General features: G+C 45.0%; 1 protein-coding gene across 1 annotated transcript; it reads right to left on the reverse strand.

The window, feature by feature from the left end:
• Positions 1-10679: 10679 nt before the first annotated feature.
• LOC139261465 (solute carrier family 46 member 2) lies at positions 10680-23817 on the reverse strand. The gene is given in 6 exon segments (XM_070877068.1): positions 10680-10840; positions 15462-15545; positions 22665-22773; positions 22775-23126; positions 23166-23676; positions 23679-23817. Coding segments are annotated over 6 exon segments (1356 nt in total).
• Between the last annotated feature and the right edge of the window lie 62 nt (positions 23818-23879).

Here is a 23879-nt window from a genome sequence, read left to right on the forward strand (position 1 = left end):
TGTTCCAAATCAGGAGGTTGGTACAGGTGCACCCGGTGAAACACGAGTGCCATCTACAGGAACAGAACAACATCGCCCTGTTAGGGACGGTATTATATTATCCCATACTACCCGAAGGAGCGACCCCAATTCCTCTGTTCCGTGTGGAGAACATAGGAGTACGTCATGGAGAGCATAGTGAACCTCCAAAGTATGTGACTTGGGTGGATGGGACTACATGGGTGGCCCCAGACCTTACCAGGTATGCTCAAGCTTGCGACACATTCATTTGCCCTTACGACGTAATCGAGCATCCAGCCCCTCCACGCGGGTTTGATTGGAATGAGAAAGTATGGAACATGAAGGTGATTGCGGGACAGCATTTCCCCGTACGATCTGCATATAGAGGGAAGGGTAAATATTGTGTGACTACCATGCACCGGGAATACCAGTACGGTAACAACTTGACTTGCCCTATCGTGGCGGGAACCTTTTGCTTTACCCCAGTCCAACCTGTGAGAATTGGGCCGCGGGTTTCATTAAGCATTTATTCGTATAGGCAAGTAGATATCGCTATAAAAGATGAGTTAAAATTACACCAGTATGTGACTCAGTTCGGCTATGACATTCCACCTCTGCCTAACACTTGGTAATGTTGATGAGACACGTTAGTCAGTCCCAAAAGCACTATTATACCTTGGTCCAGAAAAACCATTGTTGGAAACATGTATAAAACTGATACGAATGCTGTGTTTAAATCATTGTTTTGCATTGCAGACTGAAAGTCTATTCGAATCAGAGAAATGCTAATGTCTTGGTTTCTTACGGAGGATATACAATCTCCCTGTTGCTAAGCGATTATCTGTTGTTTTTAAGTTTAAGTCTTGAACCTTGTTTATGTATTTTACGTATATTGTGAAGGGTAGGATTTGAAGTTAGCTTAACAAAACTGCTAGCGAAGATAATGGATAGAAGTTGGGAGAGTTAACGTAAACATATTGCCACGTTGTAAAGGAGGTAACACTCTGAAGCGAGCAGTTTTCTGGTTTGGGCTTCAGTATTGTACCCAAACGAATATGGACAGGAGATGAAACGATTTCCACAGGAAGAAATCCTGGGTTAGTGTAAGCAGAGAGTGACGTGGTCAAAATCGTAAGACATCTTTAGGACGGGCTTTGTTTTGAGAATCGAGACAAAGAATTAAAAGCCTTATTGGATATTGAGTTTTTTAGGGAAACTTCTATAGGTCAAAAGGTCTTGTCAATATCCAGGGTCAGGCCCACTCCTAAAAATAGAATAAAGGTAGCCTCCTCAAGGTTGCTCTCACAGATGGTGTGAGGGGAGAGTGAAACAAAAATCGAGCTGGTCGAGCACTCTTCGAGTGATCCCATGCTTTACCGAAGGAAGCTCTAGACAGAGAAAGAGACTGCAAGCCAGAGAACTGCTCATGTGTGCCGGCCGTTTGTTTGATCGGGATGGGTATTAACTATTTGTTATGGTTATATGCTTTTGCTATATAACTAATGTGTTATATTCCGTCTTAAACTCTGATTAAACACAATATATCCACCAGATTGGTTTTACAGTCGATCCTGATTATCAAAGTGACCAGAAATTGGCTTAAATCGGCATATTCCCAACACCATGAACTGCGTAAAGACATGTTTAAGGTCGGGGACGATTTGTCCTGGTGTGACATTGGTATGAATATCGACCTTCATCCCTGGATAAGGATTATATCATACATTTTGGACATTGTGCAGTTAGGGATTGTATTGTATCTATTGATAATCTGCCGTGTTAACAGGAGACACAAGCTGTGTGAGTAATTCGAGGTGTTACAGAAGATGCCGAAGGAAGAAGACAACGACTACTAATTGTAAGTGCCTGTGACCCAGGATTTTGGTGCACAGCCACTTGAGGGTGGACTGTAAGAATACACCATTTTTGCCATACATTTTCTGGCACTTGACCAAACTGAAAAGCTTGACCAAATTAAATGAACCAGCATGCTTTGAGAAACCAACCTGATTCCTGAGAGAACTTCTATAAAATTGTTGAAGCAGCAAACTGTTTTTACAGATAAGGGAAGTAACTGACCTAGGACAGGAACGAACTGTTGAGCTATCACGAGGAAAACAAGACCATCTGTAGACAATGATTTCTTTCAATCCACTGATGTAAAGCATTTAATTAACTGACTGTTGATAAGAAGAAATTAAGAAAACAACTACCAGATGCAGGCAGTGGGCAAGTTACCAAGGTTTGAGGTATAAACAGTGCTGTGAAAAGACATTCGGGGCTACAGTCGAGCGCAACCTGGTCAGTTGCAAATTAAAGTCGTACGTCTAGTCATCACCAAACCGACCACTCGCTGGTGTTCGTAGGTATGTGGTGTTTGCTTATCATAGCTTGATTTTAAAGTAAGGGAATAATCCTGTGTATGCTGAAGTATAATCAAGAAGGTATTATACACAATAGTTTTATATGAACTTGCTTGTAATTTCTTGCTGATGTAAAAAGAAGTTTTTCACAGACTCATTGGATTTTGTGTTGTTCTGTTCCACAGATCCGAACTCTATAAACTGTTGGACGGTGTGAGGGATTATTTCCGCACATCGTACAGTACTCCTCCATGTTGTACACCACTTGGAAGAGGCACTGAGGATAGCAAGTACTGTGGGTGGGAGAATTAAATGTCCATCACCAAGAGTGGCTTGGTAGCACCACGACTGACCGAGCTGAGTCCTGAAGGAAATAGCTACCAGACTGGGCCTGTGGCAGGTGGTGAGAGAACCAACATGAGGGGAAAAACCTACTTGGCCTTGTTCTCACCAATCTACCTATCGCGGATGCATCTGTCCATGATAGCATTTGTAGGAGTGACCGCCGCACAGTCGTTATGGAGATGAAGTGTTGTGTGGCACGACCACCGTGCTAAATGGAATATATTCAGAACAGATCTCGCAGCTCAACACTGGGCATCCATGAGGTGCTATGGGCCATCAGCAGCAGCAGAATTGTATTCTGCCACAATCTGTAACCTCATGCCCCGGCATATTCCTCACTCTACCATTACCATCAAGCCAGGGGACCAACCCTGGTTCAAAGAGGAGTGTAGAAGAGCATGCCAGGAGCAGTACCAGGCGTACCTAAAAATGAGGTGCCAACCTGGTGAAGCTACAACACAGGACTATATACATGCTAAACAGCATGCTATAGACAGAGCTAAGCAATCCCACAACCAATGAATCAAATCAAAGCTCTGTGGTCCTGCCACATCCAGTCATGAATGGTGGTGGACAATTAAATGACTAACAGGAGGAGGATGCTCCGTGAATATCCCCATCCTCAATGATGGCTGAGTCCAGCACGCAAGTGCAAAAGACAAGGCTGATGTATTTGCAACCATCTTCAGCCAGAAGGGCCGAGTGGATGATCCATATCGGCCTCCTCCTAAGGTTCCTATCGTCACTGAAGCCAGTCTTCAGCCAATTCGATTCTCTCCATGTGATATCAAGAAACGGCTCAGTGCATTGGATACAGAACAGGCTGTGGGCCCGAACAACATCCCGGCTGTCGTACTGTGCTCCAGAACTAGCCAGACCTCTAGCCAAGCTGTTCCAGTAGTTACAACACTGGCATCCACCTGTGGATCGTGGGCCACCCTGACCTGTGAGGGACCACCACAGGTCGGGAGGATAAAGAGCTGGAGCGCCGGGCCCTGGAACATTGTGGGTCACCCCGATCTGCGAGGGAACACCACCGCAGGTCGGGAGGATAAAGAGCTGAAGCATTCCACTGCAGCTTCCAGCGCGAGCTGACACAAGAGTGCAACGGCTTTGAGGTGGGCGACTGGGTGACATCATCAGTACCCAGGTTGCCGTTTGCAGTATGGGCAGGAGCATCGGCGGGGCCCTAGTAAAGCAGAGGAGCAGGAAGGTCGTGGCGGATTTACGAGTGATTGGGGCGGATGAGTGATGAGGGATCGTGGCTGAGATTTGGTGGGTGATCATGACGGAGGTTTGGCGAATGTTTGGTGCGGTGGGAGATCGTGGCGGAGATGCGGTGAATGTTTTTGTGGTGGAGGGGTGGTGGGATATCATGGCGGAAGTGCGGCGAATGAGCTGAGGGCCCAGGGACAGCACGGGCTAGCCCACACTGCGATATGTGTGCGCACTCGGCCCATGCAGCAGAGCAGGTCTCCAGTCATGCTGGTTAATCCTTACCACTGGATAAAGGCCGAGCTCTGTCAAGCCCGTGTGGTGGCTGATGTGCAACGTTAAAAACACCACACGTTAAAAAAATCCACGCACAGGCATCTTCCACCCCCTCAATTGGAGTTCAGGACTGGAACATCAGGTCCTTCATTGAAATATCTGTGAACTCATGTGGAAGCAAGTCATCCTCGTTCGAGGGACTGCCTATGATGATGGCGATCCACCTGACAATGTGGAAAATTGTCCAGGTATGTCCTGTCCACAAAAAGCAGGACAAATCCAATTACTGTCCCATCAGTCTACTCTCAACCATCAGCAAAGTGATGGAAGGTATCGTTGACACTGCTATCAAGCGGCACTTACTCACCAATAATCTGCTCACCGATGCTCAGTTTGGGTTTCGCCAGGACCACTCGGCTCCAGACCTCATTACAACCTTGGTCCAAACACGGACAAAAGAGCTGAATTCCAGAGGTGAGGTGAGAGTGACTACCCTTGACATCAAGGCAGCATTTGACCGAGTGTGGCATCAAGGAGCCCTATTAAAATTAAAGTCAATGGAATCAGGGGGAAAACTCTACAGAGGAAGATGGTTGAGGTTGTTGGAGGCCAATCATCTGGCTCCAGGACATCGCTACAGGAGTTCCTCAGGACAGTGTCCTAGGCCCAACCATCTTCAGCTGCTTCATTAATGACCTTCCCTCCATCATAAGGTCAGAAGAGTCTAACCACACCCAGTGACATTCAAAGGCATTACCACCAATGAAACCCCCACCATCAACATCCTGGGGATCACCAGGAACTTAATTGGACCACACACAAATACTGTGGCTACAAGAGCAGGTAAGAGGCTGGGTATTCTGCAGTGATTGTCTTATCTCCTGACTCCCCAAAGCCTTTCCACCATCTACAAGGCACAAGTCAGGAGTGTGATGGAATGCTTTCCACTTGCCTGGATGGGTGCAGCTCCAACAACACTCAAGAAGCTTGACACCATCCAGGACAAAGCAGCCCGCTTGATTGGCACCCTACCCACCACCTTAAACATTCACTCCCTCCACCACCGGCGCACCGTGGCTGCAGTGTGTACCATCTACAAGATGCACTGCAGCAACCCGCCAAGGCTTCTTCGACAGCCCCTCCCAAACTGACGATCTCTACCACCTAGAAGGACAAGGGCTGGAGGCGCACGGGAACACCATCACCTGCAAGTTGCCCTCCGAGTCACACACCAGCCTGACTTGGAAATATATCGCCATTCCTTCATTGTTGCTGGGTCAAAATCCTGGAACTCTCCCGAAAGGCACTGTGGGAGAACCTTCACCATACGGACTGCAGCGTTTCAAGAAGTTGGCTCTCACTACCACTTTCTCAAGGGTAGTTAGAGATGGGCAATAAATGCTGGCTTTGCCAGCAACACCCACATCTCATAAATAAATTTAAAAAAAAATGCTAGGACAGACTGGGTTATTTTGGCACAAATAAGCTGCGATTAAGTAATCTGTCTGTCTGGTGTTTTTGCTGCAATAGTTTTGAGCTCTGTACACAGTACTTTTCTCACATCTCCTTGATTCACATCAGTCTTCTGGAATTCTGGAGTATCTGGATGGATCCGACAATCTGCGTTCTACAATGCTGCAAAGGAAGTGGAATATGTCAGAAGTCTGCAGGTAACAATAGAAAGAGCAAATACCAATTTTCTATTCTGCATTCACATGTTTCCTGTGTGATTAATATTTGTTAAGCCCGCCTTGCTGGCTACCTGGTCAATTAAGGAGAAGCCGGTCTGATGATATCATTTAATGACGTGTCATCAGCTGGTTTCCTTAAAGGTACCATGCCAACAATGATTTTGACAGTGTTCTGCAGTGCGCCCTCGCCGCACAGCACTTCCCCCCCCCCCCCCCCCCTCACCCCCAGTCATCCAGGTCCACGGTGCGGCCCGCCCTGGACAACGTGGACTATTTCCCATACCTCAGGAGCCTCTTATCAACAAGAGCAGACATTGCTGACGAGATTCAACACTGCCTCCAGTGCGCAAGTGCAGCCTTTGGCTGCCTGAGGAAAAGTGTGTTCGAAGACCAGGCCCTCAAATCTGTACAGTCAGCATTGAGGTGCTGCAAACACTGACAAGCACTGCACAGAGGGGCACGGCTGCACCAGGCTCTCCCATGACTGCTCCAGATGCTTATGGAGGGAGTCACAGCATGCAGGGAGGTTCACCACTTCCCCAGGACCCCAATGCAGCCTGCTTGCACATTGCACAGGGGGACCCGAGCAGGGATGTTAACAGGAGGACCAGGCTGCAGTGGCACAAACCTTTCAATGATCTCAGTAGATCACGAAACATCACTGCAAAGTCACAGTCAACCTCATCCTGCTGTGCCACTTATCACATCCCCATCACTCTGCCTTCCCTACCCTACTCCTGCATATCCTTACTCACACCAACTTACCTTGCACCCCCACCCATCCCTCTCTGTTCCCCATTTCACTAGCCACCCCTCACTCAACCGCATCCTTGTCCAATCGTACCAAATAACAACATTCAAGGGTAGCACTTGGGTCCTTTAGCCAATGTTCGTGTATAGTTAATGTTGATGTGTTGTCAAACATTGAAATCTTTATTTTCAGGACTTTGCATTGTTGGAGAGATTTGTGAGCACCTTTGTCAGTGGCTCAGTGAGTAGTGAATGGTGAGACATAACGATACCCCCCACAATGGTGATGAGTGTGAATGGAATGGTTTGGACATTGCAGGGATGCTTCATGGAGCTGGTGTGGGGTGGTGCCAACCTGGCGCATCATGTGACAGTCAGGGCGTACAGCATAAAGTGAAGTAAATGTGGCCATGGTGAGGCCATCAGCAGCAATGTGGTTGGGTGCTGATGCTCTGTGTACTGTGCAGCATCAGGTGTTTGCGGCGAAGTTTGGCTATCCTAGGTTGGCTATTGTGCGATGAGAAGGGGTTAATTAACATTCTTGTTGAGCGGGGTCCTTTAGGAAAGTGTGACCTTAACATGAATGAATTTCTTATTAAGATGGAAAGTGAAGTAGTCCAATCCGAAACTAGGGTCCTAAATCTAAACAAAGGAAATTACGAAGCTGTGAGAAATGAATTGACGATGATAGATTGGGAAGATTCATTAAAAGGCATGACAGTGGATAGGCAATGGCTAATATTTAAGGAAAGAATGCATGAATTGCAACAGTTATACATTCCTTTCTGGCGTAAAAACACAAAATGAAAAGTGGTCCAACCATGGCTAACAAAAGAAATTAAGGATAGTATTAGATCCAAAGAGGAGTTATGCAAAGTTGCCAGAAAAAGTAGCAAGCCTGAGGATTGGGAGCAGTTTAGAATTCAGCAATAAAGGGCCAAGAGATTAATTAAGAGGGGAAAAATAGAGTATAAGAGTAAACTTGCAAGGAACATAAAAACCGACTGCAAAAGTTTCTACAAGTATGTAAAAAGAAAAAGACTAATGAAGACAAATGTAGGTCCTTTACAGACAAACGGGAGAATTTGTAATGGGGAACAAGGAAATGGCAGAACAATTAAATAAATACTTCAGTTCTGTCTTCACGGAAGAGGACACAAATAACGTCCCAGAAATGCTAGAGAACCAAGGGTCTAGTGAGCAAGAGGAATTAAAGGAAATGATTATTAGTAAGAAAATAGTGCTGGAGAAACTAATGGGACTGAAAGCAGATAAATCCCCAGGGCCTGATGATCTGCATCCCAGAGTACTAAAAGAGGTAGCCATGGAAATAGTAGATGCATTGGTAGTCATCTTCCAAAATTCTATAGATTGTGGAACAGTTCTTTCAGATTGGAGAGTGGCAAATGTAACCCCACTATTTAAAAAAAGGAGGGAGAGAGAAAAAACAGGGAACTACAGACCGGTTAGCCTGACATCAGTAGTAGGGAAAATGCTAGAGTCTATTATAAAGGATGTGATAACGGCACATTTAGATAATATCAACAGGATTAAACAAAGTCAACATGGATTTATGAAAGGAAAATCATGTTTGACAAACCTACTAGAGTTTTTTGAGGATGTAACTGATAGAATAGATAAGGGAGAACCAGTGACGTAGTGTATTTGGATTTTCAGAAGGCCTTTGATAAAGTCCCACATAAGAGATTAGTGTGCAAAATTAAAGCACATAGGATTGGTGGTAATATATTGGCATGGATTGAAAATTGGTTAACTGACAGGAAACAGAGAATAGGAATAAACGGGTCTTTTTCGGGGTGGCAGACAGTGACTAGTGGGGTACCACAGGGATCAGTGCTTGGGCCCCAGCTAGTCACAATGTATATATAAATGATTTGGATGAGGGAACCAAATGTAATATTTCCAAGTTTGCTGACGGCACAAAACTAGGTGGGATTGTGAGTTGTGAGGAGAATGCAAAGACGTTGCAAGGTGATTTAGATAGGTTGAGTGAGTGGGCAAACACATGGCAGATGCAGTATAACGTGGGTAAATGTGAAGTTATCCACTTTGGTAGGAAAAACAAAAGGACAAAGTATTATTTAAAAGGTGATGGCTTGGGAAGTGTCGATGTACAGAGGGACCTGGGTGTCCTTGTACACAGGCCATTGAAAGCAAACATGCAGGTGCAGCAAGCAGTTAGGAAGGCAAATGGTATGTTGGCCTTCATTGCAAGAGGATTTGAGTACAGGAGCAAGGATGCCTTGCTACAATTATACAGGGCTTTGGTGACACTGCATCTGGAGTATTGTGTGCAGTTTTGGTCTCCTTACCTAAGAAAGGATATACTTGCCATAGAGGGAGTGCAGCGAAGGTTCACCAGACTGATTCCTGGGATGGCAGGACTGTCGTATGAGGAGAGATTGGGTCGACTAGGCCTGTATTCACTGGAGTTTAGAAGAATGAGACGAGATCTCATTGAAATGTATAAAATTCTGACTGGGTTGGATAGACTGGATGCGGAGAGGATGTTTCCCCTGGCTGGGAAGTCTAGAACAAGGGGTCACAATCTCAGGATACGGGGTAGGAAATTTAGGACCGAGATGAGGAGAAATTTATTCACTCAGAGGGTAGTGAACCTGTGGAATTCTCTACCACAGAAAGCTGTGGAGACGGTCACTGAATATATTTAAGAGGGAGATAGATAGATTTCTAGAAACAAAAGGCATCATGAGGTATGGGGGAAAAGCGGGAATATGGTGTTGAGGTAGAGGATCAGCCATGATCATATTGAATGGTGGCCTACCTACTGCTCCTATTTTCTATGTTTCTATGTGTTGGTGGTGATGCTGGTGTGTTTAGTGATGTTGGTATTGGGACTGATCGTGGTGGTATTCTAAGGACCAAGGTGAGATTTTTCAAGGGCACCGATGCTACTGGAATAGATGGCAGGTGAGGTTGAGATGACACAAGCGATCTGTCAATGGTGAGAGAGGTTGCTCCAAGGAGGCAACAGTGAATAGAGAGTTCACTGCAAACACTTCCAAAGTGCATACAGCTCAAAGGTCTCTTCCAAATCCTGAAGGCTTCAGCTTCAAACATTGGAAAGTGAACAGCTGTGAAATGGTAGCTTTTATACCACTTCTGCAGCTGTCAAATGGCCAAAGTAATAGGCACTGAGAACTCGATTCCACTTACCTGCCGTGTTCTCCGAGGCATGACAAGCCTGTCAAAAGGTTGGTAAAATTGTAAGTGCCTGCTTTTAATCCTCTTAACTAGCATTTAAGTACCTTTTTTAATGATGTTAATTACCTGTCCCACCACTTGCTGTCAGGTCTGCTATCCAAATACACATCTGACAGCTGAGAAACTCACACAGAGGCGGGTTCAGGGCGGGATCCCGACCTGCTGTCAATCAGGACCATTTTGATAGTGGGCCTGCCTCTAAACTCACACTCGCAGTGGAGCCATACTCGAGAAGGAATTGAGTCAGAAATGTGACTCCAGCAATGTATCTGGATGCTCTGACCTGTGCTGCCTTAAAACATAGCTCCCCCGAAGTGTGGCATTAGTGAATTTATCAGAATCGTATAGCACAAAAGGAGATCATTCGGCCCATCGTGCCTGTGCTGGCTCTTTGAAAGAACTATCCAATTAGTCCCACTTCCCCTGCTATTTCTCCAGAGCCCTGCAATATTTTCCTTTTCAATCGTATATATCCAATTACCTTTTGAGAGTTACTATTAAATCTGCTTCCCTTTCAGGCAGTCCACTCCAGATCATAACTCGCTGCGTAAAAAAAGAATTCTCTTTTCCCCCCTGTTCTTTTGCCAATTATCTGAAATCTGTGTATGCAGGCTACCAACCCATGTACCAGTATCTGGGATTCTCTTCCCCATCCCCCACCCCCTGCAATTTCCTCATCTTCTTCCTCCTGCACAACCCAATTGATTGGAGTGATCACTATGATAAAAACAACTTTCTTTACTTTAGTACAACTACAGCAGTAGAACTCAGTGTATTTATGGTTTTATTTTACTTACATTATGGGAATGATACTCAGGCAACTGATGACAGAAGACAGGCTGAAGCAGACAGTAGGGTACCAGTAGTGTGTCGACATGTAAATGCTGAGGAAGCTGGTCGAAGCAATGACTCCCGTCAACGTTAGTAAAATCTGAAGCCCGCCAAACACTTTTCCTTGAAATACAATTGCAGGATTCAAATGCTGTGCTTCATCATTTTTTTTTGTTAGCAACTATGCAGAACATGGCTTACACAGGACTCTACAGTGATATGGTAATGCAAAGATATTACTTGTTAATGCAAATCTCCAAAGATAAACATTGGGGGAAATTTTAACTTAGCCGGCCTGTCGGGAATCTGACGGGATCGGGTCGAACACACGGTCCGATTTTACTCTATACTGTTTGACCCAATCCCATTAGTTTCTGGCCAGGCGGGTAAGGTTAAAATTCCGCCAAACCGGCATGGAATCACAACATGTGCCTCCCTGACCTCTATGGCCTATGGATTTGGCAGTGCATCAACATTTTCTGGGCCCTAACTGGCATGCTAAGCTCCCAATATTATGTGTCAGCTGTGGCTCAGTGGGTAGCACACTCGCCTCTGAGGTGTGGGTTCAAGTCCCACTCTAGTACAGTATTGAGGGAGTGCTGCACTGTTGGAAAATATCCCAACAGTGGATAGTCAAGGGGCTATAGGGGAGGAGGAACTTACCACAATCACAATCACTAAGGAGGTGGTACTCAATAAGATAATGGGACTAAAGGTGGATAAATCCCCTGGACCTGATGGCTTGCATCCTAGGGTCTTAAGAGAAGTAGCGGCAGGGATAGTGGATGTATTGGTTGTAATTTACCAAAATTCCCTGGATTCTGGGGAGGTCCCAGCAGATTGGAAAACTGCAAATGTAACGCCCCATTTAAAAAAGGAGGCAGATAAAAAGCAGGAAACTATAGACCAGCTAGCCTAACATCTGTGATTGGGAAACTGTTGGAGTCCATTATTAAAGAAGCAGTAGTAGGGCATTTGGAAAAGCATAATTTAGTCAGAGTCAGCCTGGATTTATGAAGGGATGTCATGTTTGACAAATTTGCTAGAATTCTTTGAGGCTGTAACGAACAGGGTGGATAAAGAGGAACCAGTGGATGTGGTGTATTTGGACTTCCAGAAGGCATTTGACAAGGTGCCAATAGAAGGTTACTGCACAAGATAAAAGTTCATGGGTTGGGGGTAATATATTAGCATGGATAGAGGATTGGCTAACTAACAGAAAACAGAGAGTCTTGGGTTGGCAATCGGTAGCTAGTGGGGTGCCACAGGGATCAGTGCTGGGACCTCAACTATTTACAATCTATATTAACGACTTGGAGGAAGAGACTGAGTGTAACTGAGGGACCTAGGGGTCCTGGTGCATGCAACACAAAAGGTTAGTATGCAGGTACAGCAAGTGATCAGGAAGGCAAATGGAATCTTGGCCTTTATTGCAAAGGGGATGGAGTATAAAAGCAGGGAAGTTTTGCTACAGTTATACAGGGTATTGGTGAGACCACACCTGGAATAATGCGTTCAGTTTTGGTTTCCATATTTAAGAAAGGACATACTTGCTTTGGAGGTAGTTCAGAGAAGGTTCATTAGGTTGATTCCAGAGATGAGGGGGTTGACTTATGAGGAAAGGTTGAGAAGGTTGGGCCTCTACTCATTGGAATTCAGAAGAATGAGTGGTGATCTTATAGAAACGTATAAGATTATGAGTGGGCTTGACAAGGTGGGTGCAGAGAGCATGTTTCCACTGATAGGGGAGACTAGAACTAGGGGGCATAATCTTAGAATAAGGAGCCGCCTATTTAAAACTGAGATGAGGAGGAATTTCTTCTCTGAGGGTTGTAAATCTGTGGAATTCACTGCCTCAGAGAGCTGTGGAAGCTGGTTCATTGAATAAATTTAAGACAGAGATAGATAGTTTCTTAACTGATAAGGGAATAAGGTTATGGGGAGCGGGCAGGGAAGTGGAGCTGAGTCCATGATCGGATCAGCCATGATCGTATTAAATGGCGGATCAGGCTCGAGGGGCCAGATGGCCTATTCCTGCTCCTATTTCTTATGTTCTTATGTTCTTTCAAAGGAGACGTTAAACCGAGGCCTCGTCTGCCCCATCAGATGGACGTAAAAGATTCCATGGCACTATTTCGAAGAAGAGCAGGAGAGTTACCCCGGTGTCCTGGCCAGTATTTATCCCTCAATCAACATAACAAAAACAGATTATCTGGTCATTATCACATTGCTGTATGTGGGAGTTTGCAGTGCCTGCAAGTTGGCTGCCATCTTTCCTACATGACAACAGTGACTACACTCCAAAAGTACTTCATTGGCTGTAAAGGGCCACTGAATATATAGGGGCTGCAGGAGGGGTCAAAACTAAAAATCATGGTTTAAAAACGAGTATTAAAACACTCTACCTAAACGCACGCAGCATTCGAAATAAAGTAAATGAGTTGACGGCACAAATCATTACAAATGGGTATGATTTGGTGGCCATTACAGAAACGTGGTTACAGATATATAAAATGGAAAAGAGTGACTAAAGTAAATGTTGGTCCCTTAGAAGATGAGAAGGGGGATTTAATAATGGGAAATGTGGAAATGGCTGAGACCTTAAATAATTATTTTGCTTCGGTATTCACAGTGGAAGACACAAAAACCATGCCAAAAATTGCTGGTCACAGGAATGTGGGAAGGGAGGACCTTGAGACAATCACTATCACTAAGGAGGTAGTGCTGGACAGGCTAATGCGACTCAAGGTAGAAAAGTCCCCTGGTCCTGATGAAATGCATCCCAGGGTATTAAAAGAGATGGCGGAAGTTATAGCAGATGCATTAGTTATAATCTACCAAAATTCTCTGGACTCTGGGGAGGTACCAGCGGATTGGAAAGCAGCTAATGTAACGCCTCTGTTTAAAAAAGGGGGCAGACAAAAGGCAGGTAACTATAGGCCGGTTAGTTTAACATCTGTAGTGGGGAAAATGCTGAAACTATCATTAAGGAAGAAATAGCAGGACATCTAGATAGGAATAGTGCAATCAAGCAGACGCAGCATGGATTCATGAAAGGGAAATCATGTTTAACTAATTTACTGGCATTCTTTGAGGATATAATGAGCATGGTGGATAGAGGTGTACCGATGGATGTGGTGTATTTAGATTTCCAAAAGGCATTCGATAAGGTGCCACACAAAAGGTTACTGCAGAAGATAAAGGTTCGCGGAGTCAGAGGAAATGTATTAGCATGGATAGAGAATTGGCTGGCTAACAGAAAGCAGAGAGTCGGGATAAATGGGTCCTTTTCGGGTTGGAAATCGGTGGTTAGTGGTGTGCCACAGGGATCGGTGCTGGGACCACAACTGTTTACAATATACATAGATGACCTGGAAGAGGGGACAGAGTGCAGTGTAACAAAATTTGCAGATGACACAAAGATTAGTGGGAAAGCGGGTTGTGTAGAGGACACAGAGAGGCTGCAAAGAGATTTAGATAGGTTAAGCGAATGGGCTAAGGTTTGGCAGATGGAATACAATGTCGGAAAGTGTGAGGTCATCCACCTGGGAAAAAAAACATTTAAAGGGAATATTATTCGAATGGGGAGAAATTACAACATGCTGCGGTGCAGAGGGACCTGGGGGTCCTTGTGCATGAATCCCAAAAAGTTAGTTTGCAGGTGCAGCAGGTAATCAGGAAGGCGAATGGAATGTTGGCCTTCATTGCGAGAGGGATGGAATACGAAAGCAGGGAGGTCCTGCTGCAACTGTGTAGGGTATTGGTGAGGCCGCACCTGGAGTACTGCGTGCAGTTTTGGTCACCTTACTTAAGGAAGGATATACTAGCTTTGGAGGGGGTACAGAGACCATTCTCTAGGCTGATTCCAGAGATGAGGGGGTTACCTTATGATGATAGATTGAGTAGACTGGGTCTTTACTCGTTGGAGTTCAGAAGGATGAGGGGTGATCTTATAGAAACATTTAAAATAATGAAAGGGATAGACAAGATAGAGGCAGAGAGGTTGTTTCCACTGGTCGGGGAGACTAGAACTAGGGGGCACAGCCTCAAAATACAGGGGAGCCAATTTAAAACCGAGTTGAGAAGGAATTTCTTCTCCCAGAGGGTTGTGAATCTGTGGAATTCTCTGCCCAAGGAAGCAGTTGAGGCTAGCTCATTTTATGTATTCAAGTCACGGATAGATAGATTTTTAACCAATAAAGGAATTAAGGGTTACGGGGAGCGGGCGTGTAAGTGGAGCTGAGTCCACGGCCAGATCAGCCATGATCTTGTTGAATGGCGGAGCAGGCTCGAGGGGCTAGATGGCCTACTCCTGTTCCTAATTCTTATGTTTTTATGTTCTTAAAGCGGTTTGAGACGTCCAGTGTTCGTGAAAGATGCTATATAAACGGAAGTCTGTCTGTCTTTCTTTTTATGGTGGGCAGGAAATGGGCTCACATTTCTGGCTGGAAGTGTGTCGACCGTCATACTGGGAAAGGTACAGGCAAATAGTTAGCGCATTCACATTCCTTGCGGCTCTTTCCACCGTGGTTATTGGTGGAGGCCTCGGAACAGACTATCTTCCCAGATTCAGTTCAGGGATACTGCATAGGTTAAAGGAACCTGTATACAGAAAAAGCAGCAACAACATTAAAAAATCAACTTGTCAAACGTTTTTTCACTTGCATTAATGAATGAAAACTAACCTCTGCACAAGCTGATATTTTGTAAATTGGAGAAGATTATGAGGATCTGAGATACTAACCATATGAAGTGCCTCCGATCTGCTTAGAAATCACTGAGCGTATTGTAGTCAGCGGAATAAGGGCAAACATCATCACAGCTCGGGCTGCAAGATAAAAGATAGCAGGTTGAGGAGGAAGTGATTAATTGTTTCAGTAAGAGTTAATGTGATTGTGGGAATTCATTATTCTTCATTGGAATTCACTGGTCTTCTGCTGTTGACAGTCCTTATCAGTAATTACATGACTTAACCTCTTTATTATGGAACTGATAATTTATATTTTTCAAACCATTATTTGATTGCTTTGCTCTGCATACACAACATAGTATTAGACTACAAAAACTTGCATTTATATAGAATCTTTAATGTAAAACATTCCAAGGCTCTCCACAGGAGCATTACCAAACAAAATTTGACACCGAGCAACATAAGGAGATATTAGGGCAGGTGACCTTGGTCAAAGAGTTCGGTTTTAAGGAGCGTCTTGAAGGAGGAGAGTGAGGTAGAGAGTCAGAGAGGTTTAGGGAGGAATTCCAGAGCTTAGGGCCCAGACAGCTGATGGCACGGCCACCAATGGTGGAGCGAAGAAAATCGAGGATGCGCAAGAGGCCAGAATTGGAGGAATGCAAAGATCTCAAAGGATTGTAGGGCTGGAGGAGGTGACAGAGATAGAGAAGAGCGAGGCCATGGAGGTATTTGAAAACAAGGATAAAATTTTAAAATTGAGGTGCTTTCGGACCGGGAGCCAATGTAGGTAAGCGAACACAAGGGTGATGGGTGACCGAGACATGGTGTGAGTTATGATACGGACAGCAGAATTTTAGATCAGCTCAAGTTTACAGAGGCTGCAAGATGGGAGGCTAGCCAGGAGAGCATTGGAATAGTCCAGTCTAGAGGTAACAAAGGCATGGATGAGGATTTCAGCAGCAGATGTGCTGAGGCAAGGACGGATATGTGCGATGTTACAGAAATGAAAATATGTGGTCTCGGTGATGGAGAGGATATGGGGTCGGAAGCTCAACTCAGGGTCAAAGAGGGCACCAAAGTTTGTGAACAGTCTGGTTCAGCTTCAGACAGTGGCCAGGGGGAGGGATGGAGTCGGTGTGTCAGGACTGAGTTTGTGGTGGGGACTGAAGACAATGGTTTTGGTCTTCCCAATATTTAACTGGAAGAAATTTCTACTCATCCAATACTGGAGGTTGGACAAGCAGCGAGACAAATCAATGTACAACACTGTATACACAACTCAGATATGCTCACACAGCAGTAAGATCATTTGTGAGTAAATAGATACTGTGGTGTACACTATTCAAATATATTTCAGCTAAATGTTTGGACACCTCGGTTCCACAATCAAGAGGGTTGATGTCTATTAGCAAAATACTGTATACTTCTATGAAAATGGGTTAACCGAAAAATCTATGTGGCTAAAGTTTTGTGCCTGGTCACCTTTGATCTTTTCTATTAAAGTGACAGAAACATCTGTGATGGTTACATTTTACACAAAAATGCTTGAGAGGGTGCAATTGCCCCTCGCACTAATTGGGGGTGATAACCTTCCGGGGCTGGGGCAATGACGTCATAGCCGGTTGCATGCTGGCCCGGGGTGCTAACCGCGGGGTGCAGCACTGCCGGGACAGCACCCCCCAAACCTCCGGGGCAATTTCCCGCGAGGTGGTAGTGTCCTCATCGCCTGGGCGAAAATGACATTGCGCCCCGTTAGCACTCCCCTGGAGGTGGTAATGGGGCTATAAAAAGGGACAATTTTGCCCCCTTAGACTATACTTCAACTGCAAAATTGCCAATGCACTTTAATATATGCATTGTTTGGAAACTTACTGCTAAATTCTGAACAGTAATTTAGAACCATATTGTCAGTAGAAATTTAGCACTGTTATATAATTTTAAATTATTATAAAATTAAATACATGCATCTTAGTAGCGGAAATAAGACCAAACTGAAAATATACTGCAGGATATTTAGAATCCATGGCTAAGTTATATGAGTGCAAATTTGCATACTATTAATGATACACATGGTCGTTTGTAACTTTTTTGTAAAGAATTTTTATTGCACTGTTTTATAAACAGCCAACTCAAAATCTAAAGTCCAAATATTTGGTTGAAATTACTGAGAGCTTATCAGGGACAGTCAGCACTGATTTATAAAAGGCAGCTGGTGCTTTGCAAACTTCACTGATTTTGTTACCCTGAGCGGATAGATAAAGGAGTCCAGTCTATGATGGATTTTCAAAAAGCATTGATAAGTATAATGTAAAAGACTTATGGCAAAAGTAATGAATGGCATGTGGAACTTTGCAGATAATGGAAACATGGATAGAGATGGTTGGAGAAAGAAAAGAAAAAACTTGCATTTATACAGTACATTTTATGTCCTCCGGATGTCCCAAAGAGTTTCACAGCTAATAAATTACTTCTGAATTGTAGACACTGTTGCTATTTAGACAAATACAGTAGCCAATTTGTGCACAGTGGGATCCCACAAACAGCAATGAGATAACCATCTAATCTGTTTCAATAGTGTTGGTTGAGGGATAAATGTTGACTGGGGGGCAGTGCTGTGTGGCGAGGACAGGCTGGTGGAGGACCTTTGTCTTACGGATGTTTAGCGTAAGGCCCATGCTTTCGTACACCTCAGTAAATACGTTGACTATGACTTGGAGTTCAGTTTCTGTATGTGCGCAGACGCAGGCGTCGTCCGCGTACTGTAGCTCGACGACAGAGGTTGGGGTGGGCTTGGACGACGAAGGTTGAACAGGTTCCCACTGGTTCCGTAGTTTAGTTCCACTCCAGCGGGGAGCTTGGTGACTGTGAGGTGGAGCATGGCGGCGAGAAAGATTGAGAAGAGGGTTGGGGCGATGGCGCAGCCCTGCTTGACCCCGGTCCGGACGTGGACTGGGTCTGTAATGGATCCGTTGGTAAGGATCACAGCCTGCATGTCGTCGTGGAGCAGGCGGAGGATGGTGACGAACTTTTGGGGGCATTCGAAACGGAGGAGGACGCTCCATAGACCCTCGTGGTTAACAGTGTCAAAGGCCTTTGTAAGGTCAAAGAAGGCCATGTATAAGGGCTGGTGCTGTACCCTGCATTTTTCCTGCAGCTGTTGTGCTGTAAAAATCATGTCCTTTGTGCCCCGCCACACAGCACTGCCCCCCAGTCCTCAAGATCCACGGCACGGCCCTGGACACCGTGGGCCATTTCCCATATTTTGGGAGCCTCTTATCAACAAGAGCAGACATTGACGACGAGATTCAACACCGGCTCCAGTGCGCCAGTGCAGTCTTCGGCCACCTGAGGAAAAGATTGTTTGAAGACCAGGCCCTGAAATCTGTCACCAAGCTCATGGTCTACAGGGCTGTAGTAATACCCGCCCTCCTGTATGGCTCAGAGACATGGACCATGTACAGTAGGCACCTCAAGTCACTGGAGAAATACCACCAACGATGTCTCTGCAAGATCCTGCAAATCCCCTGGGAGGACAGACGCACCAACGTTAGCGTCCTCGTCCAGGCCAACATCCCCAGCATTGAAGCACTGACCACACTTGATCAGCTCCACTGGGCAGGCCACATTGTTCGCATGCCTGACACGAGACTCCCAAAGCAAGCGCTCTACTCGGAACTCCTTCATGGCAAATGAGCCAAAGGTGGTCAGAGGAAACATTACAAGGACACCCTCAAAGCCTCCCTGATAAAGTGCAACATCCCCACTGACACCTGGGAGTCCCTGGCCAAAGGCCGCCCTGAATGGAGGAAGTGCATCCGGGAGGGTGCTGAGCACCTCGAGTCTCATCACCGAGAGCATGCAGAAATCAAGCGCAGGCAACAGAAAGAGCATGCAGCAAACCAGTCCCACCCACCCTTTCCCTCAACAACTATCTGTCCCACCTGTGACAGGGACTGTGGTTCCCATATTGGACTGTTCAGTTACCTAAGGATTCATTTTTGGAGTAGAAGCAAGTCTTCCTCGATTCCGAGGGACTGCCTATGATGATGATGATGAAATGTTGGCCAGGACACTGTTTCGCTTCCAATATTGTCATGAAATCTTTACTGCCTCACTTTGACATCGCATTGATAAGAGGGCACCTCTGTTAATGCTGCACTGAAGTGTTAGCCTAGATTACATGCTCAAGTCGCTGGAATGGGACTTGAACCCACGATCTTCTCACTCAGAGGCAAGAGTGGTACCCACTGAGCCGAGCTGACGTGATACAGGAAGTAAAGGGTAAGGATAAAGGAAGATTCTAGACAGGAAAAATATGCTACAAGAGTGTATTGGGGCTGTTCGCACTTACTGGACACATAAATTATCTGGACTTGGGAATTGAGGGAACAACATTAAAATTTGAGGATGACACCAAATTGGGGACATAACAAATTGTGAAAGACTGCAGGAAAAAATAGATCGGGTAGCAAGATGCGCAGCTAGATAGCAGATACAGTACAATAAAATGTGACACAATATATTTTGCAAGTAAGAATAGGGAAAGCAAATATACCTTAAATGCCAAGATTTTAAATGGAGTAAAAGACTTTGATGTGCAGATATACAGGTCATCTAAAGGTGGCAATGCAAGTAGATAAGGCCATTAAAAGGGAAAGTGGAATCCTTAGTTTTATACCTAGAGGTAGAATACAACTTCAAGGGCATGAAATTCTCTGGACTCTGGGGAGGTACCATCGGATTGGAAAGCAGCTAATGTAACGCCTCTGTTTAAAAACGGGGGCAGACAAAAAGCAGGTAACAATAGGCCGATTAGTTTAACATCTGTAGTGGGGAAAATGCTTGAAGCTATCATTAAGGAAGAAATAGCGGGACATCTAGATAGGAATAGTGCAATCAAGCAGACGCAGCATGGATTCATGAAGGGGAAATCATGTGTAACTAATTTACTGAAATTCTTTGAGGATATAACGAGCATGGTGGATAGAGGTGTACCGATGGATGTGGTGTATTTAGATTTCCAAAAGGCATTCGATAAGGTGCCACACAAAAGCTTACTGCAGAAGATAAAGGTACGCGGAGTCAGAGGAAATGTATTAGCATGGATCGAGAATTGGCTGGCGAACAGAAAGCAGAGAGTCGGGATAAATGAGTCCTTTTCGGGTTGGAAATCGGTGGTTAGTGGTGTGCTGCAGGGATCGGTGCTGGGACCACAACTGTTTACAATATACATAGATGACCTGGAAAAGGGGACAGAGTGTAGTGTAACAAAATTTGCAGATGACACAAAGATTAGTGGGAAAGCGGGTTGTGTAGAGGACACAGAGAGGCTGCAGAGAGATTTAGATGGGTTAAGCGAATGGGCTAAAGTTTGGCAGATGGAATACAATGTCGGAAAATGTGAGGTCATCCACCTGGGAAAAAAAAACAGTAAAAGGGAATATTATTTGAATGGGGAGAAATTACAACATGCTGCGGTGCAGAGGGACCTGGTGGTCCTTGTGCATGAATCCCAAAAAGTTAGTTTGCAGGTGCAGCAGGTAATCAGGAAGGCGAATGGAATGTTGGCCTTCATTGCGAGAGGGATGGAGTACAAAAGCAGGGAGGTTCTGCTGCAACTGTATAGGGTATTGGTGAGGCCGCACCTGGAGTACTGCGTGCAGTTTTGGTCACCTTACTTAAGGATATACTAGCTTTGGAGGGGGTACAGAGATGATTCACTGGGCTGATTCCGGAGATGAGGGGGTTACCTTATGATGATAGATTGAGTAGACTGGGTCTTTACTCGTTGGAGTTCAGAAGGATGAGGGATGATCTTATAGAAACATTTAAAATAATGAAAGGGATAGATAAGATAGAGGCAGAGAGGTTGTTTCCACTGGCCGGGGAGACTAGAACTAGGGGGCACAGCCTCAAAATACGGGGGAGCCAATTTAAAACCGAGTTGAGAAGGAATTTCTTCTCCCAGAGGGTTGTGAATCTGTGGAATTCTCTGCCCAAGGAAGCAGTTGAGGCTAGCTCATTGAATATATTCAAATCACAGATAGATAGATTTTTAACCAATAAGGGAATTAAGGGTTATGGGGAGCGGGTGGGTAAGTGGAGCTGAGTCCATGGCCAGATCAGCCATGATCTTGTTGAATGGCGGAGCAGGCTCGAGGGGCTGGATGGCCTACTCCTGTTCCTAATTCTTATGTTCTTATTAATGTTGGGGAAGTCCAGAACCAGGGGTAATAGTCTAAGGATAAGAGATGAGGAGAGACTTCTTCGCCCAGAGAGTGGTGAACCTGTGGAATTCTCTGCCACAGAAAGTTGTTGAGGCCAATTCATTAAATATATTCAAAAAGGAGTTAGATGTAGTCCTTACTACTCGGGGGATCAAGGGGTATGGCGAGAAAGCAGGAATGGGGTACTGAAGTTGCATGTTCAGCTATGAACTCATTGAATGGCAGTGCAGGCTCGAAGGACCGAATGGCCTACTCCTGCACCTATTTTCTATGTTTCTATGTTGAACTAATACTAGACCTGAATTTGGCCACCATTAGAAGAATATAAAAGAAATGCGGAAAGTACAGTGTAAATTCAATATGATGTTACCAGAAGTCAAGGGTTAGAGTTATGAGGAGAGACATGAGAAATTAAGGCTTTTCTCAATTGTACTGAGCAGGTTGAGAATGATGTAATAGAGGTCGTCAACATTATGAAGGGTTATGATAAATACCTACAGGTTGTTTGCACTGGCTGGAGAGATTACAACAAGATGGTACAAAATTAAGAAAATTACAAAAGTAAAGAAGCGTTTACAAAAAATGCCTTTATGGCAGGAAAGTGGAGTTGATGTAGAAGTTCAGCCATGATTTTACTGAATGGCGGACAGCCTCGAGGGGCCATATGCTCCTATTTCTTACGTTCTTATGCAGAAGATGATTAAAATGTGGAAATTTGTGCCACAAGCTATTTTTGAAGCAGAGTCCATTAAATCCTTTCCAAGGAAACTAGTTGCTTGACAAAGAGGAATATTAAAGGATGTCGGGAGTGAGCAGGAGATTGGAATTAAACTTCATAGCTCAAGAAAAACACCAGCTAAACTTGATGGGTTGTAAAATTGTATGATTCTCCCAGAGCTTCCTCATTTTCTTTCTGTTGCTAACAGTGAAAAATACAAATGACATCCCATGCACGACACAATGGATAATAATACTTGGCTTTAAAAGGTTTAGTCCAGAAAAGTCCCAGAATGCTGGCGATGATTCTTACCAATAAAAAATAGGAAGGTCCACTTCATGAAGGCCATGATTAGCATCCCGCTGGAAAATGACACCATTCCCATCACAATCAAGGAAGTATCCTTCAAACACCTGGAAAAAAACTACTACACCTAGGAAGCTGGTCAGGAAGATGGCGTACCCTGCTGCATTACCATAGCCCACCCAGACAGCATTCCAGTTCAGTGGATCCTTCAGTACAAATATGGGCAACACATCCACTCCACCTGTCACGCTCAGGTCATACAAAACCCCAGCTGTAAACAGCAGTGCAATAGTGATTTTATCCACTGACGTGTTATATCTAGGGTTAGCTTGAGCTTTTGTAATGTCCTGTAACCTTGACGTTTCACTTTGGCTTTCATTCTCGGTTGTATTTTCTTGCCCAACTTCATCTCCATCAGCAGCTCGATTGACAGACAACCCATTTCCATGCTGACCTTGATCCAATAGGCTGGCAGAGTCAAGAGATGTTGTGCTGCTAAACTGCTACTTCCCCAGAGACCCAGGTTGCATTTGTTCCGGTGACATTTTTAGATCCACGGTGCTATAAAGTAAACTGAAAGCGTAAAAAATACAGCTCCAGGCTACCAACACTGCACCCTGGTGATGTGAGTATTTGAAATGAATAAATATGTGTCCGGATGCAATACTTCCAATCATCCCTGTCACTCCATAGGTCAGCTCAACTGTAATAAGTCTGATGGACCTCTTCTCCTCTGAGGAGGTGTCTGAGGTCAAGGCCATGACCCCGGTCCAGTAAGTAAATCCCCCACTCAGGCCATTCAGCACAGCGGTGCCAAACATCACCTCCAAAGGCAGATGGAGCAAGATCACAAAGAGCAGCAGGGACCTGGACACCAGGTAGCCCAGAAGAGGCACACAGATGGTGATCTTCCTGGATATTTGATCTCCAAGTTTGGCCAGGGAGAAGGTGACGAGCAGAGGAGTAATCCCCAGCAAGAGGTTGTAGATCATGTAAAACTCAGAGACAGCTGCTTGGCCTGGCCTTCAGATGTTGTGTTGGAGGAGTTGGAGCGCTCATAGACCACCATCAGCAGAGTGGTGTCGAAGAAAGCACCGGCGATCTGGTGCAAACCTACAACGATTTCGATGAAGGAGCACAGCTTTCGACACATCTCCATTCTTTATTTTAAACGCACGTTTCCACTTCTTTCCTTTTTGTAGAAAAAAAACAACAGCCAGC

The sequence above is a fragment of the Pristiophorus japonicus genome, chromosome 1, assembly GCF_044704955.1.
Source record: "Pristiophorus japonicus isolate sPriJap1 chromosome 1, sPriJap1.hap1, whole genome shotgun sequence".
Taxonomy (NCBI): Eukaryota; Metazoa; Chordata; class Chondrichthyes; family Pristiophoridae; genus Pristiophorus; species Pristiophorus japonicus.